This window comes from Somniosus microcephalus, chromosome 7, assembly GCF_052327205.1.
Source record: "Somniosus microcephalus isolate GS21.2 chromosome 7, FLI_Smic_1.0, whole genome shotgun sequence".
Lineage (NCBI taxonomy): Eukaryota > Metazoa > Chordata > Chondrichthyes > Squaliformes > Somniosidae > Somniosus > Somniosus microcephalus.
The window spans coordinates 265467788-265486616 of NC_140993.1; the positions used below are offsets into that span (position 1 = coordinate 265467788).

Sequence of the window (18829 nt, forward strand, 5' to 3'; positions counted from 1 at the left end):
CAAAGAAACCATTTTAGTTATTTCAGCTTTGTTAGTTACTTTTCACTACTGTGTTGTGTGTGTGTGTCTTTTCAGCCATCTTTGCACATTTACACAAGTTTTTAAATTTGTAACTAAAGTTTGTTTGGTATATACCAAAGTGATGTGGTGTGTCCCACAAACAGCAATGAAGTAAATCTGATCAGTTTGCTTTTGCTTGACAGGTAAATGCTGGTCAGGGTATTGGGAGAACTATACTTGCTCTTTAAATAATTCCACAGGATCTTTAACAGGCCAACTGAACAGGTAAATTGGGCCTCGTTTTAACATCTTGTGCGAAGGATGCCACCTCCAACACTGCAGTAGCCTCTACGGTACTGCACTTAAGTGTCAGCCCAGATTATATCCTCAAATCATGGAGGTGCTCTTGAACCCACAGCTTTTGACTTGGAGGTAAGACAGCTACCACTGAAGCAAGGTGTCGTGCATTTGAGGTTTGACTTTGAAAGTAAGTAGTTGTGAATTTTCAATTGTTTCACTGAGCACCTTGCTCTGTGTGTTGTGCAGGACACGTCGAATATCATACTCGAGCTGACCCAGACCTCCTACTGCAGACCTACTCCTGGCAGGCATCTCATCTGAATGGAGTGTCTCTTGCACTTGTGTGTTCACGTGTAGTTTTATGTTTGCTTTCAGTTATTTAGGAATATATAATAGTAGGTCTGAGTATGGGGCTTGCTCAGATTGCAAGACTTGTTGAATAATTTGCTCCCTTTTAAGCAGGCAAAAACATTTGTGTGATACGATATTCCTTTGAGGTGTGGAAGGTGCAGAGATCAGTCATGCTCGCTTCTCGCGAGTACGTTCTCAACGAGCTGACTAGATATTCTGCTGACCTACAGGCCTCATTAAATATGCACAATATTGCAGCGAAATAGGCTGTAAAGTTTTGTCTCTATATAGATAGATATATAGATATATTTTTATTTGATATCGAGTAATCACTGCTGTCTTGCGGCTTTGATACCATCACACTTGAAAATTCTGCGGTAAATTTTAGAAACAGTCGTGTGAATACGCTCAAGTTAAGCGGAAAGGCCTAGGAAACTGAACATTGTTTTAGTGACAAGCCACTTAGAGCTGACTATTCAAAATGGCACCTTTGTGAAAATGCTACTTTATAATTGCAGCATGTAACGGAGCCCATTCATTTATTTTTAGGACGGCTAAATTACAGCAGATCTTAAAGGTCAAGGAAATAATTTTTTTTTTTAAATGGAGGATGCAAGAGCCAAACTAGCACTTCAGTAATGTGGAGAGAACTGAAGATTGGCTTTACGCTGCAGGCATTCCCCACTCTAAAGGAGTGGTATTTTGTTAACATTAATGCAAGTAGATGCTGTTGAGGGGAATGGGATAATTGCTAAAGTGGTGCCATCAATAGACCATCACTGGGGAAAAAATTGCTTCGCTCTCCCTCATTATAGACCGAAAGAAACAATGGCAGTTTGACAATCCGTTATCTTCAGTGTAAGTCTTGTGGGAATGTCGTCTTGTTTTTATTGAGTTGAAAAGCAGTCTTCCCCAATGTAGTGCACGCCGGTCCTATTGGAGCTGTTGAGGAATGGAGGCCTCCAGCTTGTCACAAACCAGCGCTGATGAGTCAGCTTGTGAACATGATTTCGCACAGAGTAAGAAAATCGAGATACACCGCTTTAGCGCTACAGAGCTCGAACACCCTTTCTTCCCCAACATTAATCAAAGTGGTTTGCTTAGACCCGTCGAGTTTTTAGGCTGTCAGTCTCACTCTGCTACAGTAGTTTTAAGTTCTTGCAAAGATGATAAAAACATGTTTATTGTGAAGCTTAGGTTGGGATTCACTGTGAGTTATAATTAACCCTTTAAACCTTAAGCTTTTGCTTTTAACTTGGATTATAACTAGTGCTTTCGTTTGCATCCAGCAACAATAACTTTCATTTATATAGCGCCTTTAACGTAGTAAAATGTCCCATGGTGCGTCACAGGAGTGCAATCAGACAAAAATTGACACTGAGCCAAAGAATGAGACATTATGACAGCTCACTAAAAGCTTGGTCAAAGAGGTCGGTTTTAAGGAGCGTCTTATAGCAGGAAAGAGAGGTAGAGGGGCTTAGGGAGGGAATTCCAGAGCTTCGGGCCTAGGCAGCTGAAGGCACGGCCACGCTGCAGTCATAGTGGAAATGCAACTAGAATCCGGAGTCAAGGCCCTAGAGGAGGGAGTCTTGCTTTGCTTCAGAATCCGTGTCATACGATTTCCACACCAAGTTGTTTGGGCTTTGCACCAATGCTAAACTCGTGGAGTGTGAATGCACTCTTCCATCCACTCAGTTTTCTCAAAAGTTGTTGCAGAATTGCCAGCTGAATTAGTTAGTTAATAAATTTAAAAGGTATGGTGTATTCCTTAATTGGCTACTGTTGGTGCTGAAAATTTAATTTTACCCATGGTCTGCGAAAAAGAACCTTTAAAAAATAAATTCTGTGCAAATTGGTTCTCCTGCAACCTTGCATTGGCTGCCATTTTTAATGTGGTCGCGCAAAATGCTGATGTTCCTGTCTACCTATAGCCTGAGTGTATCTAATTGACCAGTTCTTAGGAACAGGAGCAGGCCATTCAGCCCCTCGAGCCTGCTCCACCATTCAGCCCCTCGAGCCTGCTCCGCCATTCAGCCCCTCGAGCCTGCTCCGCCATTCAGCCCCTCGAGCCTGCTCCGCCATTCAGCCCCTCGAGCCTGCTCCACCATTCAGCCCCTCGAGCCTGCTCCACCATTCAATTAGATCATGGCTGATCTAAACTCCATTTACCTGCCTTTGCTCCATCTCCCTTGATACGCTTGGCTCACAAATATAGTTCAATCTCAGTCTTGAAAATTTCAATTAACACAGCATTTACAGCCTTTTGGGGAGTGAGTTCCAGATTTCCACTCCTCTGTGTGGAAAAAGTGCTCCCTGATTTCACTCCTGAACGGCCTGGCTCTAATTTTAAGTTTATGCCCCCTTGTTCTGGATTCCCCACCAGAGGAAATAGTTTTTCTCTATTTACTCTGGAATTCCTTTGTTATTTTAAATACCACAATTAGATCACCCCTTAAATGTTCTTTACTCAAAGGAATATACGTTTATGTAACCTATCCTCCTAATTTAACCTTTATAGCCTCGGTATAATTCTGGTGAATCAGCACTGCACCCACTCCAAGGCCAATATATCCTTCCTGAGGTTCGGTGCCCAGAACTAAACGCAGTACTCTAGATGAGGTCTAACCAGAGCTTTTTACAACTGTAACATAACTTCCTCCGCTTTGTATTCCAGCTCCCTCGAGATACAGACCAAAATTCCATTATCCTTTGCAATAAATTTTTGTACCTGCCCACTAGTTTTTACATGGGCACCCAAATCTCTCTGCTCCTCCACAGTTCCTAGTTTCTCACCATTAAGAAAATACTCCGGTTTGCCCTTGTTGGATCCAAAGTGAATGACCTTGCATTTCCCCACATTGAACTCACTTGCCACTGTTTTGCCCACTTATTTAATCTATCTATGTCCCGTTGTAACTTCCTGCTCCCACCTGCACTGCTTACTGTGCCACCCAACTTGATGTCATCTGCAAACCTTGATATACAGCTCTCTATTTTTTCATCCCTCCTGGATCCTAGTCCTTGATAAATATGGTGAAAGGCTGAGGTCCTAGTATAGATCCCTGGGGAACACCGTGTGTCACATCCTGTCATTTACTCTTCATCTAAACCCAAGATGAGAGGGAACGCGTCACTGGCTGCACTGCACTATGATTCCCCCATTCTTGAAAACATTTTTCTTCAAATCTCTATATTTGATTAGGAAATTGTGTTCATTTCAGGGATCATGAACCAAAGAGAATTTTTTTAAGCGTTTCTGTGAATAAACTGAAAATGCTACTTCAATTTGATTTTTAAAACATTTTTGAAAAAAATTAATGCTGTGTGATGTTCAAGGAGTTGTACTTTTTGCAACAACATATCTCAAGATTTTGCCCCTCAAGTTCACTGGAATTCATTGAGATTGCAACTAAATTGGGTGAAAAAGAAGTCCATTTATTTGGATTTTAGGAAAGTATTCAATGCAAGTTCTCCACATGAGATTTTATGTGGTACGGTAGCATACCATGGTTATGTTACTGGACTAGTAATCCAGATGCCTGGACTAATATGATTTCCAATCCCACCACAGCAGTTAATTAAATAAATCTGGAATAAAAAGCTAGTATCAGTAATGATAACCATAAAACTACCGGATTGTCATTAAAAACCCATCTGGCTTACTAATGTCTTTTAGGGAAGGAAATCTGCTGTCCTTACCTGGTCTGGCCTATATGTGACTCCAGGCCCACAGCAATGTGGTTGACTCTTAACTGTGGCTCACCACCACCTTCTCGAGCGTAATTAGGGATGGGCAATAAATGCCGGCCTTGCCAGTGACGCCCACGTCGCGTGAACAAATAATGAAGATTGTTCAACACTTGAAATTAATGGCAGAATAACTTAATTAGATTGAAATCCACCTTAACTAGAAATTACAAAAGCAAAATACTGCGGATGCTGGAAATTTGAAATAAAAACTGAAAATGCTGGAAATACTCAGGTCAGGCAGCATCGATGACCTTTCGTCAGAACTGGTAAAGGTTAGAGATATACCAGATTTTAACTAGAAATTAGTTGGATTAGTGCACAGTGTTCTGTTCAATAGGATGAGACCGTTGAATTATTTGCTGCTGAAGGAATGCACAGCAGTATTTCCCAGTAGAATGTTCAGAGTTCATCCCCTTTTTTCCTTCCTCTTCCTCCCACCCCCCCCCCCCCACCCCCAAAGCTTAAATTGTCTGTTGATCACCCCTGACCATTAGTGACCATTTTTCTTACATCTTGTTAAGCAGACACTAATGCCAGCTGGGTGCACAGAAGCATGCAGACATCGGCAGCTCTGGAGATTGTGTCCCATGTGATACTCAGGAACTGCCAAGCCGGGCTTGTCTCAACTGAGTTTCAGGAACCCAAGTTGGCAAAAACCCATATTCAGATGGCTATTAAACTTGTGGTTTGCTGTCTTCTCCCTGCTCTTAAACGCCCCCCCCCCCCCCCCCAGCATCTCGCGTGTCCACTAGCACGTGGGTAGAATGATCAAAGTTCAGCACTAAAACAGTAGTCTGAACAGTTAGAGCATTAAGAGATTGCTGAATAATGTCCTGGCGACAGCGTAAGTAATTTGCCTTGCAGTTAACTGGAGAAAGGGGGCAGCACTGTTTGCATTATCAATTTAATTAGTCAAATACTTTAAGTGGGGAAAGGAATTCTTTTAATGTGACTTTAAGGACATGTGTGGAATTGCCAAACTGCTTAGTGCTCTCCAGTCCATAACACAGATTTGAGAGCTGCTATGTGTTCACACCAACATGCTCAATTGCAAACAAAGTTGGTCTTTTTCTGGCACACATTCAAATTAATTTCCTTTAAAACTTAGGAGAGCCGAGTGGTTAAAATGAACATATTCCTTGAGTTTACAGCTTGCTCCATACATATCGGCAGACTTATGTGGCAGCGGGTTCAGCACTCTTGGGGTGGGGAAATATAAGCGCAGTCCTACAAATATTTTCATTGTGAAATGGGAAAAAAATGTGCTATCATGCATTCAGGCTAGGTGTTGGCTTGTGCTCAAGCAATAGATCACTTGACATCATTCTTCACAGAAGCAGATTTCATTCCATGTTGTCAGAAACCTCAACTCCAGCAAAAAAATTTGGGAAGCAAAGAAATGTGTTGGCCAAGGAGCTGAACTGAACCTGTTTGTTGTTCAAATCTGTCTCTGGATTTTTCTTGTGCTGCACATACAAGCTGTTTCTGCCATTAATTGTCAGTTTTATTTTGGTGTACGAGGGGGCAGGTTACTACTTAATTTTTTTCAAAGTCCATTGGTAATCGCCGATCAATAGATCGCTGGAATGTCATGGGGAAAGCACAGCCAGAATACTTTGCACCACACCAGTGGCCCTAGTCTACTCTACTGCAGAATACTGCTCTGCCTCATGGTCCTGCAGCCGCCACTCAAAGATCATCTACGTGCAACTAAATGCTGCCATGAGGACGGTGTCGGGGATGCTCAAGTCCACTCCAACTGAGTGGCTCCCGGTGCTGTCGCACATCGCCCCACTCGCCGCAATGCCACCGCGCTCCGTGAGATGGAAAAAACCATGAGCAACATCGACCTTCCCATTCACGAAGACTTGAAAAAACCATCACGAATGCGCTTAAAATCACGCCGGCCATTCTGGGAAACAGCAGCCAATATTCATGCAGCTGGTATGGACCCACTATCCAGATGGACGGAATCGTGGGATCATGCAGCATAAAGAACCAACAGCTCATCGCTGACCCAACAGCAGAGGTCCCTGGCTTCGACCTCCCTCAAACCGTGCACAGCGCTCAACCCAATCCACACAGGGCATGTACGGTGCGGCCTCCTGCTCCACAAGTGGACGATGAGGGATGACCCGAAGTGGGACTGTGGCCATGAGTCCCAGACCATGGAACGCATCACACCAACCTGCCCATTGAGATCTGTTGCGGGAGGCACCTCATTTCTCCACTCAGCATCTCAGGAGACCATCAAAGCTGCTTCTCGTCATATGAAACAACAACAACAAATAGATTGAGGTTCAGTGCTAAAGTTCCTTTCATTCGACTCCCACCTCATAGGTTCCCCCAATCCTCAACTAGACCATTAATTCTGTTAGGAGGAAGACTAATCTCTCTGCGCTGAATTGTACCTGCTGTTGGCTGATGCTTGAGAAGCATTGATGGTACCTGTGGGTGCCAAAGCCTTCATGGCTGAAGAAGGATTTGCTGTTGAATAGCGGGTTCAATTGCCAAGAACCTTGTACAAAATTAAACCCAACATTTAAATCTCAAACACTGGTCTGTGTGCAGTGATGTAATGGACTTGTTTAATTGTCCTTGATTCATTAGAAGTAATTAGATTTATTAAAAGTACTGTCTGTCTTCCCCCTTCAGTTTTTCCTCACCTTTTCTGCTCTTCATATTCCCTTTATTGAGGCAATGACTCATGTTCGGGTATGGTTCCACAGGTGTTGGGATCGTTCCCAAGAGTCTGCTCTTATGAATTGGGAGTGGAATTCATGGTTAAGCCTCAGAGGCAAGACTCTGCTCTTCCAGCAGTGGTCATTGAATCATTGCCAGGAAATGGGCATTTTTACTTTTCCCTTGCCAAGAAACGGTGATGCCAAATTTAGTGCCCCAGCTAAGATTGACTTGCTCATCATTGACTCGAGGTTGGCCTTTCTTGCCTATATGTCTCGGTACTATACCATTTGTTACGTTAGCCCACTGTGCCGTCTTGGGACCTGATGATATACAGACACTTATGTGCATAATGTGCTGTCTTTTTTCTCTTTTGAAAGCTAGAATTGTTGCAGAGAGGAATTGATGCATGTCCCTGGCAAACTCAGTCTTTTTAAAGCATCACTTCAGACATTCCTAATTTTGTCCCAGACTGGAAAAGCTTTGTCAAATACCCAAGAATATTTGTTACTGTTGGTTACTGCCTTCCCCATTTCCCCCTTCCTTCGTTTGTCCACAATTTCATCTAAATTCAAGTTATACATTTAAGTCAAGTTACGAGTAACAGCTGTAATAAAAATTCAACTTATTGGGCCAACATTTGCAATCGGAGGCTTCTCGAAGGCAGATGCCTCCGACTTGCAAAATGTCTACGAATTTACCTGGTGGCTCGGGAAGAATGGCGGCTTGCGATCCTGGGCCTCTCCGGGTCTGCGCGGGCAGAGCCCCACGTATCCCAGGGGCGCAAGTCGTTCGTAGGCGCTCCTGGGATCACGTGGGCCGGCCCAACCAATGGAAGAAGGGAACCCCCCATTCAACCTTTTGACAGTTCTGTATGTACGGAACCATCAGAAGTATGAATGGGGATCACCTAAAAAGTACACCAACAGATTAAATTTTTAAAAATTACATTTTAAATTAATTAAAATGCCATTTCATTAAATATGTTAAAACAAATTAAATTTTTTGGAAGAAAAATTAACTTTTTACAAGGCTAAAAATAAACTTTTTTGAAGAGTATTTTTAAATTTATAAATGAGTTATCAAATTTCATTTTTCTATTTTTTAAAACTCTTAAGCTGGTAAAAGCAGGCATAAGAATTTGACAGTTATTCAGTGGGCGGAAGTTGTGCAAAAAGCGCAACTCTCCACCCGCAGAGGCACTTCTTGGGCATGCGGATGATCAGTCAAGAGAATTCTTGACCAATCGCAAGTGCCGGGTTTCAGCGCATGCGCTTCGCACCTCATGCCCACCCGTAGGGGTTGCAAAATCCGGCCCATTGTGTTAGTTGTGTGTAAAATTGAGAGTTGCATGAAGAGGTGCAGGGTAGAGTTTGAAAGTAAAAATATCGGCCCAGAAATTCGGGTCGGGGGCTTCCCGCGGGTGCAAGCCCCCGACCTGCACTTACCTTGCGCGCCTGCAGTTGAGCTCTGGGCTCCCGTGGAAATCCGCTCCGGGGCCTGCTCCAACTCCCGGCGCACTGTGCTTGCGTGTCCCGGGGGCGTCGTTAGTGCGATGCATCCCCTGGGATCACGTGAGCCATGGGCAGCCAATCAGAGGAGGGAAAAGCCCATTCATAAGATTGACAGGAAGACCTGTCTAAACTTATGAATATACGGGCCCCAAAATAACAGTAAACCTTCAAATAAATTTTTTTTTAAATCACACTTTTTAAATAAACTATAAATTACATTAAATAACTATTTTAAACAATAATTTAAATTTTTGAAAAAAATCATTTTATAAAAAAAGGGGCTAAAAATAAACTTACCTTGCTTTAAAGTATTTAAAAAATAATAAACCTGTGGAAAAAATGTTTTAATTTTAATTAATTGACCACTTACCTTTTAAAATGCAGGCCTTACGCCTGGTTTTTACATTTCTAAAATCTAAAGACTTACCCTCACGGAAAAACCTGTATAGAAAAAAAAAAAGAGAAAAAAAAGTAAGTTCAAAGTGCACGCGTTCGACCTCTGAACCCCTTCGTTCAGAGGAACGGAAGTGCCGGTTTCCTGCACAGTGCATGCAAGAAACCGGCACTTCCATCGGGTCCACGCGTGAGTACCCCGTGCGTACTCACACGTTGGGACCCGAATTTCTGGGCCATGTTTAATGCACAAGTCAAAAGATGTGCTGAGGTAGAAATGTATTAATGTAAGCTTGTACCATTGTTGGTGCTTGAGAAAACTTTCATTTAATCCTTGCGACAGCCTTGAGCCTATAATCTAGGCTGACGCTGCAGTGCAGTGCTGAGATTGTGCTGCATTGTAAATGGTGCCACCCTTCCGATGAGACATTGAACTGAGGTCCTGCCTGCTGTTGTAGATGTAAAAGATCCCACGGCTCCATTCGAAGAAGAGCAGGGGAGTTCTTCTGTGCTTATGGGCAACATTCCTCTCTTAAACACCACCAAAAACTGCCGGTCGTTCATTGGCTGTTTGTCAGACCTTTCGTAGCACAAATTGGCTGCTGCATTTATCTATATAAGTGTCTGCACTTTAGAACTAATCTACTGGCTGTAGAGTACTGATGAAGTAGAAGGTGCTGTATAAATGCATTTGTTAAAAGTTTAGTGCTGTATGCTAAAGTTTTGCTGTAATCAACAGTGTGAGCTAACCATGTTCAATGAAACTGGGCACCGGATAAGATACCCAAGAATTTATGCCCACGTTACAGATTAGTGGAGCATCAGATCCTAGCCAGTGCTGTTAATATTATGGTTGCAAAGGGTGAATGATGGTAAGCATATTGCTTGAGGATTCAGTACATGAGGACTTGGAGCACAATTTGCCAAAGCACAAGACCCTCAAGCACATGAGCAATGCCAACTCATAATATTGCAACTTAACCTTGTAGGCATTTATCAGTTATCTAATGCTGTAGATCCGTGTTCAATACATTGGCCGCTAGCTGAATCTGGCTAAGTGGATTTCTGATTGGTAAATAAACAATGAGTAACAGACACTGTCGTTGGGCCTGTGATCTCAATACTCATTCACACGGCGTGTGCATGTGAACTTGAACCTTTCTGTGTGATGATTGGTAAAATGGTGAGAGGAAAAGCAGAGAATGTGCGTGTGTTTTTTTGATTGATGTGAGTGCTTTACTTCCTTGGTTACTGAATGGTGTAAAGTACATTTACCTGTATTGTGTGAGTGTGTGTGAGGCGTTTTCTACTAAAATGCATGATTGTGGCTAAAACTGTGTAGTCATAGCCTCACTTGTGGCTACTCAGTGATTGCTATTAGACAGCACAGCTGTAGTTAACACTACTATTGGATTATGTACATGCACTTTTAGATTAGTTGTATGTTTTATGGCTGCAACTATTTGTACCACCAAAGTTCTGGAGGGCAAAACCAGATTTCTGATTGGTTCCCTTGGAGGACAAGACACACCCAGCAGATCTGGAATGTGTAATTAGATCCTGCCTGAGTAATCAAGTACTTTGCAATGTGTAATATGATCCATTCATTGTGACACGCAGCACCAGAGCTCAACAGTGCAGCTAGGAGCCCTCACGCTGCCGAGTTCGGATAGGAAGGGGGTGAGGCCATGGAGGGATTTTAACCTGAGGATGAGAATTTTAAAATCAAGGTGTTGGTGGACAATGTTCTCCCAATACAAAAGCAAAATACTCTGGATGCTGGAAATCTGAAATAAAACCAAAGTGCTGGAAGCACTCAGCGGGTCAGGCAGCATCTGTGAAGAGAGAAAGAGTTAACATTTCAGGTTGATGACCTTTTGTCAGAACTGTTATTTCAATGTTCCCCTTAATTTTTTTTTGGAGTGTGAGGTCGCTTTAACGGGCTGTGCAGGACCTCCGTGCAGCTTAGCAAGCACTGGGGTGATCACTGGTGAATGGGACTTGCTGCGAGTTAGGATACGGACAGCAGAGTTTTGGATGAGCTCAAGTTCATTGAGGGTGGAAGATGAAAGGCTGGCCAGGGGAACTTTGGAATAGTCGAGTCCGACAAATAACACACAAATGTAAATTAATTAATTTATTGCCCATCTCTAGTTGCCCTTGAAAGAGTTATAGTGAGGTGCCTTCTTGAACCGTGGCGAGGGAGGGGAGTAGAGGGCGAACATGGTGCAGGTGTGGCGGGGGCGGGTGATCCAGGCCCAACAGAGGGTGCGAGGACGTGATCTATCTTCCCATCTGGATAATGTTCTTGCTCTCATCCCCTCCTTTAGACCTGGATCACATTCATCCCCTCCCCACTGTTCTCACCGTGCTAACCCTCCCCAAACAAGTTCCTGACCTTCCCTCCCAAGCTCCTGACCGCTCTTTCTCCCCCCCCCACCCCCACACCCGGCCACCAGCTCCTGACCTTCTCCCCCTTCTCCAAGCTCCTCTCTCTCTCTCTGATCTCCTCTTCCCCCCCCCCCCGATTTCCCCTCTGATCCCCTCTCTTTCCCCCCCGATCTCCCCTCTTCCCCCCTCCGATCTCTCTCTCTCCCGCCGATCGCTTCTCTCTCTCCCCCCTGATCTCCCCTCTCTCCCCCCTCCATTCTCCTCCCTTTCTCCCCTCCGATCTCCCCTCTCCCGCCTCTGATCTCCCCTCTCTCCCCCCTCCGATCTCTCCCCCCCCCGCCGATCGCTTCTCTCTCTCTCCCCCCCTCCGTTCTCCTCCCTCTCCCCCCTCCGATCTCCCCTCTCCTGCCTCTGATCTCCTCTCTCTCCCCCCGCCGATCGCTTCTCTCTCTCCCTCTCCGATCGCCCCTCTCTCTCCCCCCCCCCCCCCTCGCTCCGATCTCCTCTCCCTCCCTTGCCCTCTCTCTCCCCTCCCCAAACCCATGCAAACACCCCGAACATTCAGATACCCTGACCTTCTCCGCAAGGAGCAGAGTGGAGTGAAGCGTTGATCCAGTTGCGCATGCGCAGTACCTGAGTGCAGATGCACGGTACCAAACGGGTGAGCATGCACAGAGGGAGTCAAAAATGCATTGCAAATAATCACACTGATGTTTTATTGCATGATTGTAATCAAGAGAGCAAATCTGTTTTTTTAGGGGGAAAATAAATGATTTAATGTGACATCCCCAGCTCCGATGAGTTTTTTTTCCCTCTTCCCTTTTCAGGACCACCATGTATCACGCCAGCGAGACAGGCACATGAGCAGCCTCCAAGCTCCGCCTTGGGTACTGTAGTGTAACCAGGCGGCTGGGGGTTTTCTGGAGCCATGCAGGCTACTTTGCCCCCTGTTCTGTTTAAATTTCCTTTTCTTCTCCCTCATCTGTTTGGCAGTGCAGTTGAAATTGGAGAACTCATTGGGCTGGTCTTGCAGGTGAATCCCTGTCTTGTTCCGACAAATGTTCACTTTTCGTTAGAAATACTTTCAATTAGTGCTTTATAATGTTACCGAAACAACCCAAGAGTTTCATGTCGTTCATTAATTTTTTGGGGATGCAATGACTGTTATGCAGACAAACACATTTTAATTGTGTTGTGAAGAAATTTCTTGTACTTTTCATACCCTGAGAATTCTGCCATTGCTTACAATTTGTGCAGTGCAATGCCTGTGTGATACAATTGACTAACTTGCTCTCGTTAGTTAGGCTTTGTAACAATTCTTCGGAACCCATGGCGCAAAAACATAGACACGTCTGGCACTCTCCAACAAATGCTGTTGATGCGCGACTGTTGAAAGATGCTTGTTTCGTAGAGAAGCACTTCCGAAACATTTCAGAAACTGTTAAATTACTGTCAGGCTTGCATATTTCATTCTCCGAGCTTTGCATTCGAAAGAAAGAACTTGCATTTGTACTGTGCCTGTCACACCCTCGGAACGTTCCAAAGCGCTTACCAGCCAGTGGATGACTTGTGAAGCAGCGTCATTATTGTAATGTAGGCAAACACGGCAGCCCATGTGAGTGATATAGTGGCCTTGGAAAAGGTTCAGAGGGGAATGACCAGAATAGCAAATTGAGAAAAACCTTGACAATGTACAGACTTAGTGAGCATAGCCTGGCTATCGAAAAAGGCAGACACAGACAGACCTGGCTGACGAGAGAACAGGATATGCTCTCACTGCAGTCAGGGAGTGGTGGAGACAGAGATGCACTTCCTCACAGCTTGTGGAAAATATCGGCATAAGGGAGAATTTCTACCCAAAATTCACAAAAATATGCCCTGAATTCAGAAATTTGAATGACGACCAAAAACTCCCATACCTACTAGGGGAAGAGAGAAATTGTGTAACCTTAGCAGCACACTATGTTACAGCTTGCCATAAACAGAGGGACAACCATTAAATCTAAGAAAAGAGTATATACAAATTATATGAATGTATATTTATACACTCAGGGATATATCTGTTTATACACTGTATGGATAGATCTGCGTTTGTGTTCAACCATAAATGTTTTTCGATGCTTTGGCAACATAAGATGTACATTGTCATGCCAATAAAGCGATTTGAATTGAATTGAATTGAATTGAAAATTGAATGATTGCTAACTTGAAGAACCTCAGCTACTCGGATGGGCTCAAGGACCGTAGTCTATTTACATTAGAGCAGCGTCGTCTTAGAGGCGACGTAATCATCAAGTTCTATAAAACAATGCTAGGGCTGAATTGCATGCCTATTGATTAGATTATTTTAAGTTTGAGAGATTGGAGAGGACCAGGGGACACGCATTTAAACTATGCAAAAGTAGGAATAGAGTGGATGTTGGGCAGTTCTTTTCCCAGAGAGTAGTGAGCCTCTGGAATACGTTGCCGATTGGTGTGGCCCGTGCCGACTCTGCCTTCAAGAGGGAACTGGACCAGTTCTTGGCTGGGGCAAAAGAAAAGAAAGACTTGCATTTATATAGCGCCTTTCACGACCACCGGACGTCTCAAAGCGCTTTACAGCCAATGAGATACTTTTGAAGTGGAGTCACTGGTGTAATGTAGGAAACGTGGCAGCCAGTTTGCGCACAGCAAGCTCCTGCAAACAACAGAGATAACTGACCAGATAATCTGTGTTCGTGCTGTTGTGAGAGGGATAAATGTTAGCCTGGACACTGGCTATCTATAATCATGGAAATTTTTGGTCAGGTTTGCTGTTGTAAATTTTTCACTTGTTCTGTACAATCAAATGTACTGTTATTGTCTAAAGTGGGGCTTTGTTAGCTTACATCTCCAAAATCCAAGTTGAAGAATTCAAGTATGAGACCATTCATATTGAGTTTTAAGAGTTTCAGTTTAGGGTGTGCAGGAACAGAGTTAATTGTGATGCGAAAGTTACTCAGCTTTTGAAGAAATGTAATTGCAGGAAGTAGTGGGACGCTGCAAGGTTCTTGGTCTGTGGCTTTAATGTGTGCTATTTACTGGCAGGTAAATGCAGACTGCTGCAGGAAAATGCCAGGAGTTCCTTGAGACTTGTACTTGACGATAGACTGGATTTATAGGTCTCTGAAACTAACCACACAGCAGCAGGATATGCAACAAGTTTATTGAAAAACCACAGGAAACACCATCTGCACTTGTGATGCTTAGTCAAAGGAATGCATCTTGGATTTTTCTGAAGAAATGAAAATGACACATCTCGCGTTTTAGGCAGGGAATGTGGTAGAGACTGGCCTTTGAGTCTGGACTTTAATGGGACCAGTCCGCACGCTGACCGCTGCACGTCACATTTGCAAAGCACCAGAATCTCTCTGATCTGCGATGTTTGTTTGTGGCATTTGTTCCTTCAGGATCAAAGTAACATAGCGAACTGAGCATCTTTTATCCCTAATAATGGATACTTTTCTGGACCAATTTTCAGTGTGGCTTATTTGTGTGCCAGTACCATACAACAGAAAGACTCGAGTTGCCAAGTTTAGTATTAACCCTCCTCTGGTGTTGAGGTCAAATTACTCATTTCATGTTGAATGTCTGTTATCATTAACATTGTAGAAAATTTGGGTTGGTTGGTTTCATAATATACCAAGCAACCTACTGCTATCCGTGAGAAGTGCAGTTGGATCTGGAATAATAAGTAGGCCCTCGGGACTACATCAGAAGGGTGTTTGTGGATAAAAAGCTGCACAATTTTATTGACTTTTTCCTTCCCTGCAAAGCTAGGAAGTGAATAATATTTCCCACTGACCATTTAAATAATTTACTGGGACCAAAGCAATTGTGTAGTTTCACTCTCCTGCAGATAAAATCAATCTGGTTATATGGTTTTTCATCAACTGAGAACTATCCAAAAAGCCCTGGTTCCAGTACTGGAGCTGAAGTGGCATTTATTGGTGTGGCTATTGTAATTATTGAGGGGTGGTGTTTGGGTTTTATAAACAGGGGCATAGAGTGTAAGAGCAACCACGTAATGGGAAATTTGTAACACAACATTGGTTCGGCCAAAGAGTTGTGTGTGGAGTTTTGGGTGTTTTGTGCAGAAAAGGCTTTAAAGCCATACAGAGCGTAGAGACTAGATTCATCAGGATGATATCCGGGTTAGGAAACTGGTTACGAAGAGATGCTGGGACTATTTTCACTGGAGCAGAGAATGGTAAGCAATAAAGACTTGCATTTCTATAGCGCCTTTCATAACCTCGGGACGTCCCAAAGCACTTTACAGCCAATGAAGTACTTTTGAAGTGGAGCCACTGTTGTAATGTGGGAAACATGGCACCTAGTTTGCGCACAGCAAGCTCCCACAAACAGCAATGTGATCATCACCAGATAATCTATTTTAGTGATATTGATTGAGGGATAAATATGGGCCAGGACACTGGGGAGAACTCCCCTGCTCTACTTCTAAATAGTGCCGTGGCATCGTTTACGTCCACCCGCTAGGCCAGACGGGGCCTCGCTTTAACGTCTCGTGCAGCACTCCCTCAGTACTGAGTGTCGGCCTGGATTTTGTGCTCAAGTCTCGAGTGGGACTTGAACCCACAAACTTCGTACTCAAAGGCGAGAGTGCTCCCACTGAGCCATTGCTGACACCGAGAAGAGATGATTTAATTAAGGTTTTTTAGTTAATGAAGGGTTTTGATCGAGTGAATAGAACAGGCCTGTTTCCTCTGGTTGTGAAGTCAATGAGGTGGGGTCATCAGTTTAAAATTTTTACTGAAGGAGCAGAGAGATGAGGAGAAATTTCAGTGAATTTTTGAAGCATGAAATGCTTTGCCTCGGACTGGTTGAGGCGGAGACCACTGCATCTTTTAAAGGAAAGTTAGATAAATATTTGAAGTAGTGGAAGATACAAGAGAACAGGGCAACAGGACTAGTTCTGATGAAAGGTCATCGACTTGAAACGTTAACTCTCTTTCTCTCTCCACAGATGCTGCCAGACCTGAGTATTTCGAGCATTATCTGTTTTTATTTCAGATTTCCAGCATCCGCAGTATTTTGCTTTTGTATTCGGACTAGTCTTGGATTGATCTACCAAAGAACCCGCAAAGGCATGATGGGCTGAATTGTCTCCTTCCATTCTCTAAATTACTTAGATTCTATGGGGGTGAAATCACTCCCTCAAATTTCTTACAATCACACTTTCTAACTCTCAGCTGCCTAACCTTTGGCCCACAGTTGCTTCAATTACTTCTACAGCAGTTAACTTCCTCACCTCTATTATCAGTGTCCTCATCTCAGCGAACCCTACATTATTTACTGCCCACCCCTTCAAATCAGAGGGGTTGCTAAGCTGGCACATAATTGGTTTAGCCATGCACTGCCAGGTCTAACTTGACCATATCAATATCTACAAACTTCATTCTCCATTTGCCACGACTGTTCTGGAGATGAACGTTAACCCCAGTCTCCTTTCCTACACTGCTGGCAACCTCCCTAAACTGCTCTTCCATACCTCTAACAAGTGCAATGAGCTCATGAATTTCTCTGTCACCAAGTTTGAGACTAGCCTTCAGCCACCTCCTCTGCTTTCTCTCCTTCCCCACCTTCACCTTGTCCCCTTAGTCAAATGCCCGCTTACCCTCAGCCTTGTTCCTGTATCGCGCTCTCTAGTTTCTCTCCTGTGTCCCGCTACCTTTTCCAAGTTCGTTGTGTCCATGTGACCTATGGCTATACCAGAAACGCTGTTTACGGAGGTCACGGTCCATCATCAAACACCCTACCCACCCCAGCCACAGTCTGTTCGCCCTCCTGCCATCTGGGAGACGCTACAGATGCATTCGCACCCGTACGACCAGATTTAGGAACAGCTTCTTTCCCAGGGCTGTCATCCTACTGAACTCCACAAATAAACTCTAAAGCCTGCACATCTGCCAATGCACTTTATTATGGTTATGTTTATGTTAATGTATTACAAGCCAAATGTATGTTGAATGTTTAAATGTCTTAATCTAAATGTACACTCTCGGGAGCCGCAAGCCTACATTTCGTTGTACTGCACTTGTGCACTAACAATGACGATAAAATTGATTTTTTATTTTTTTTATTTCCCTGGACTCCATTCCCATCCCTCTGATCACCCAGCTCCTGATCACCCAACTTCCCTTCCTGATCCCATGCTAGCTAATGTTGTAAATGGTTCCCTTTCATCTGGCGCTGTCTCCCTTCATTTGAAAACTACCATAATTTCTCTTCCGCCCCCACCTCCCTTTCAAAAAAAAAACAACATCCTTGACCCTGGTGTTCTGGACAAACAACCCTTTAACTGATGGGTGACTTGGATAACATGTCAGATGGTTCACTGTTATTACCAGTCACACCCACTAAACTGAGCAAACTAAAGTGGTGGCCTGGCAATACTCATGTTTAAAACTTTACATACTTAAGTGTTAGTGTTGCTGAAGATCTTTTTATATTAAAAAACCTATTGTTACAAATCATGTATGTCAAATCATAGGTTTGTCATTTTGTTTCAGTAATAGCTTTATCTAATTGAATAACAAACTAAAGTCCTGTTCATTGGCGCGTTCAAAATCTAATCCTTCCTATTGATTATACAATTAAAGGTTTGTCACTTTACAAAGTCAGGACCATCTCAAGACCCATTACAACTTGTGTGGAGACATAAATGATAGAATTGCCTTGTTGTAAAGATTCTCTCTTTCCCTTCATTGCAGTATGCTTGCAGAGAAACTGAATATGACTCCTGAAGAAGCAGAGAGATGGATTGTCAACTTAATTCGAAATGCAAGGCTGGATGCAAAAATAGATTCAAAGCTGGTAAGAGGTTTTTTTTTGGTTTGTGTGTTTGTCTCTGGCAGATGTAATGTAATGTGTCATTCGCAAATGCTGGAGTCACAAAGACCATGAGCGTGATGGCCTAAATTTGGGCTTGTCGGTGTTTGTCTGCAGAAGTATGCGGGAGTGACTCTTCATTTGCCCACCCGCCATGTACACGTGAGATATTGGCCCAGTAATTCCTCTCTCAACGCGTGAGTACGGTCGGGGTACTCGCGCGTCTGGCCGGAGGAAATGCCCGTGTTCAGCATGCACAGCGCATGCGGGGAAAACCGGCATTTCCAGTCCTCTGAACGAAGGGGTTCAGAGGCACAGCGCGTGCGCAGTGAAATTCCTTTTTTTTTTCCAGAGTTGCCCGAGTGTAAAGGCCTCTGGTTTTTACGCGTGGAAAAACCAGACGTAAGTACTTAGTTTTACAGGTAAGTGGGCTTTTAGTACAATTTAGAATTTTTTTTCCACAGGTTTGTTATTTTTAAAGAATTTACAGTAAGGTAAGTTTAGTTTTAGCCCCGATTTTTTAAAAATTTATTTTTTTCAAAAATTTGATTAATTGTTTAAAATAGTTTTTTTAAAGTTAT

The 18829-nt window shown here is 43.5% G+C and overlaps 1 protein-coding gene across 2 annotated transcripts in view; it reads left to right on the plus strand.

Annotated features, from left to right (window-relative positions):
- LOC147115297 (eukaryotic translation initiation factor 3 subunit E) overlaps nucleotides 1–18829 on the plus strand; it is a 178107-nt gene that overhangs the window by 130150 nt on the left and 29128 nt on the right. For both annotated transcript variants that reach the window (XR_015079108.1, XM_085993719.1), the window contains exon 11: nucleotides 18131–18233. Coding sequence is in view for 1 of the 2 variants with exons in the window: in XM_085993719.1 (XP_085849845.1) it covers nucleotides 18131–18233 (103 nt within the window). In the remaining variant the exon portion in view is untranslated. The remainder of the gene's footprint in view (nucleotides 1–18130; nucleotides 18234–18829) is intronic.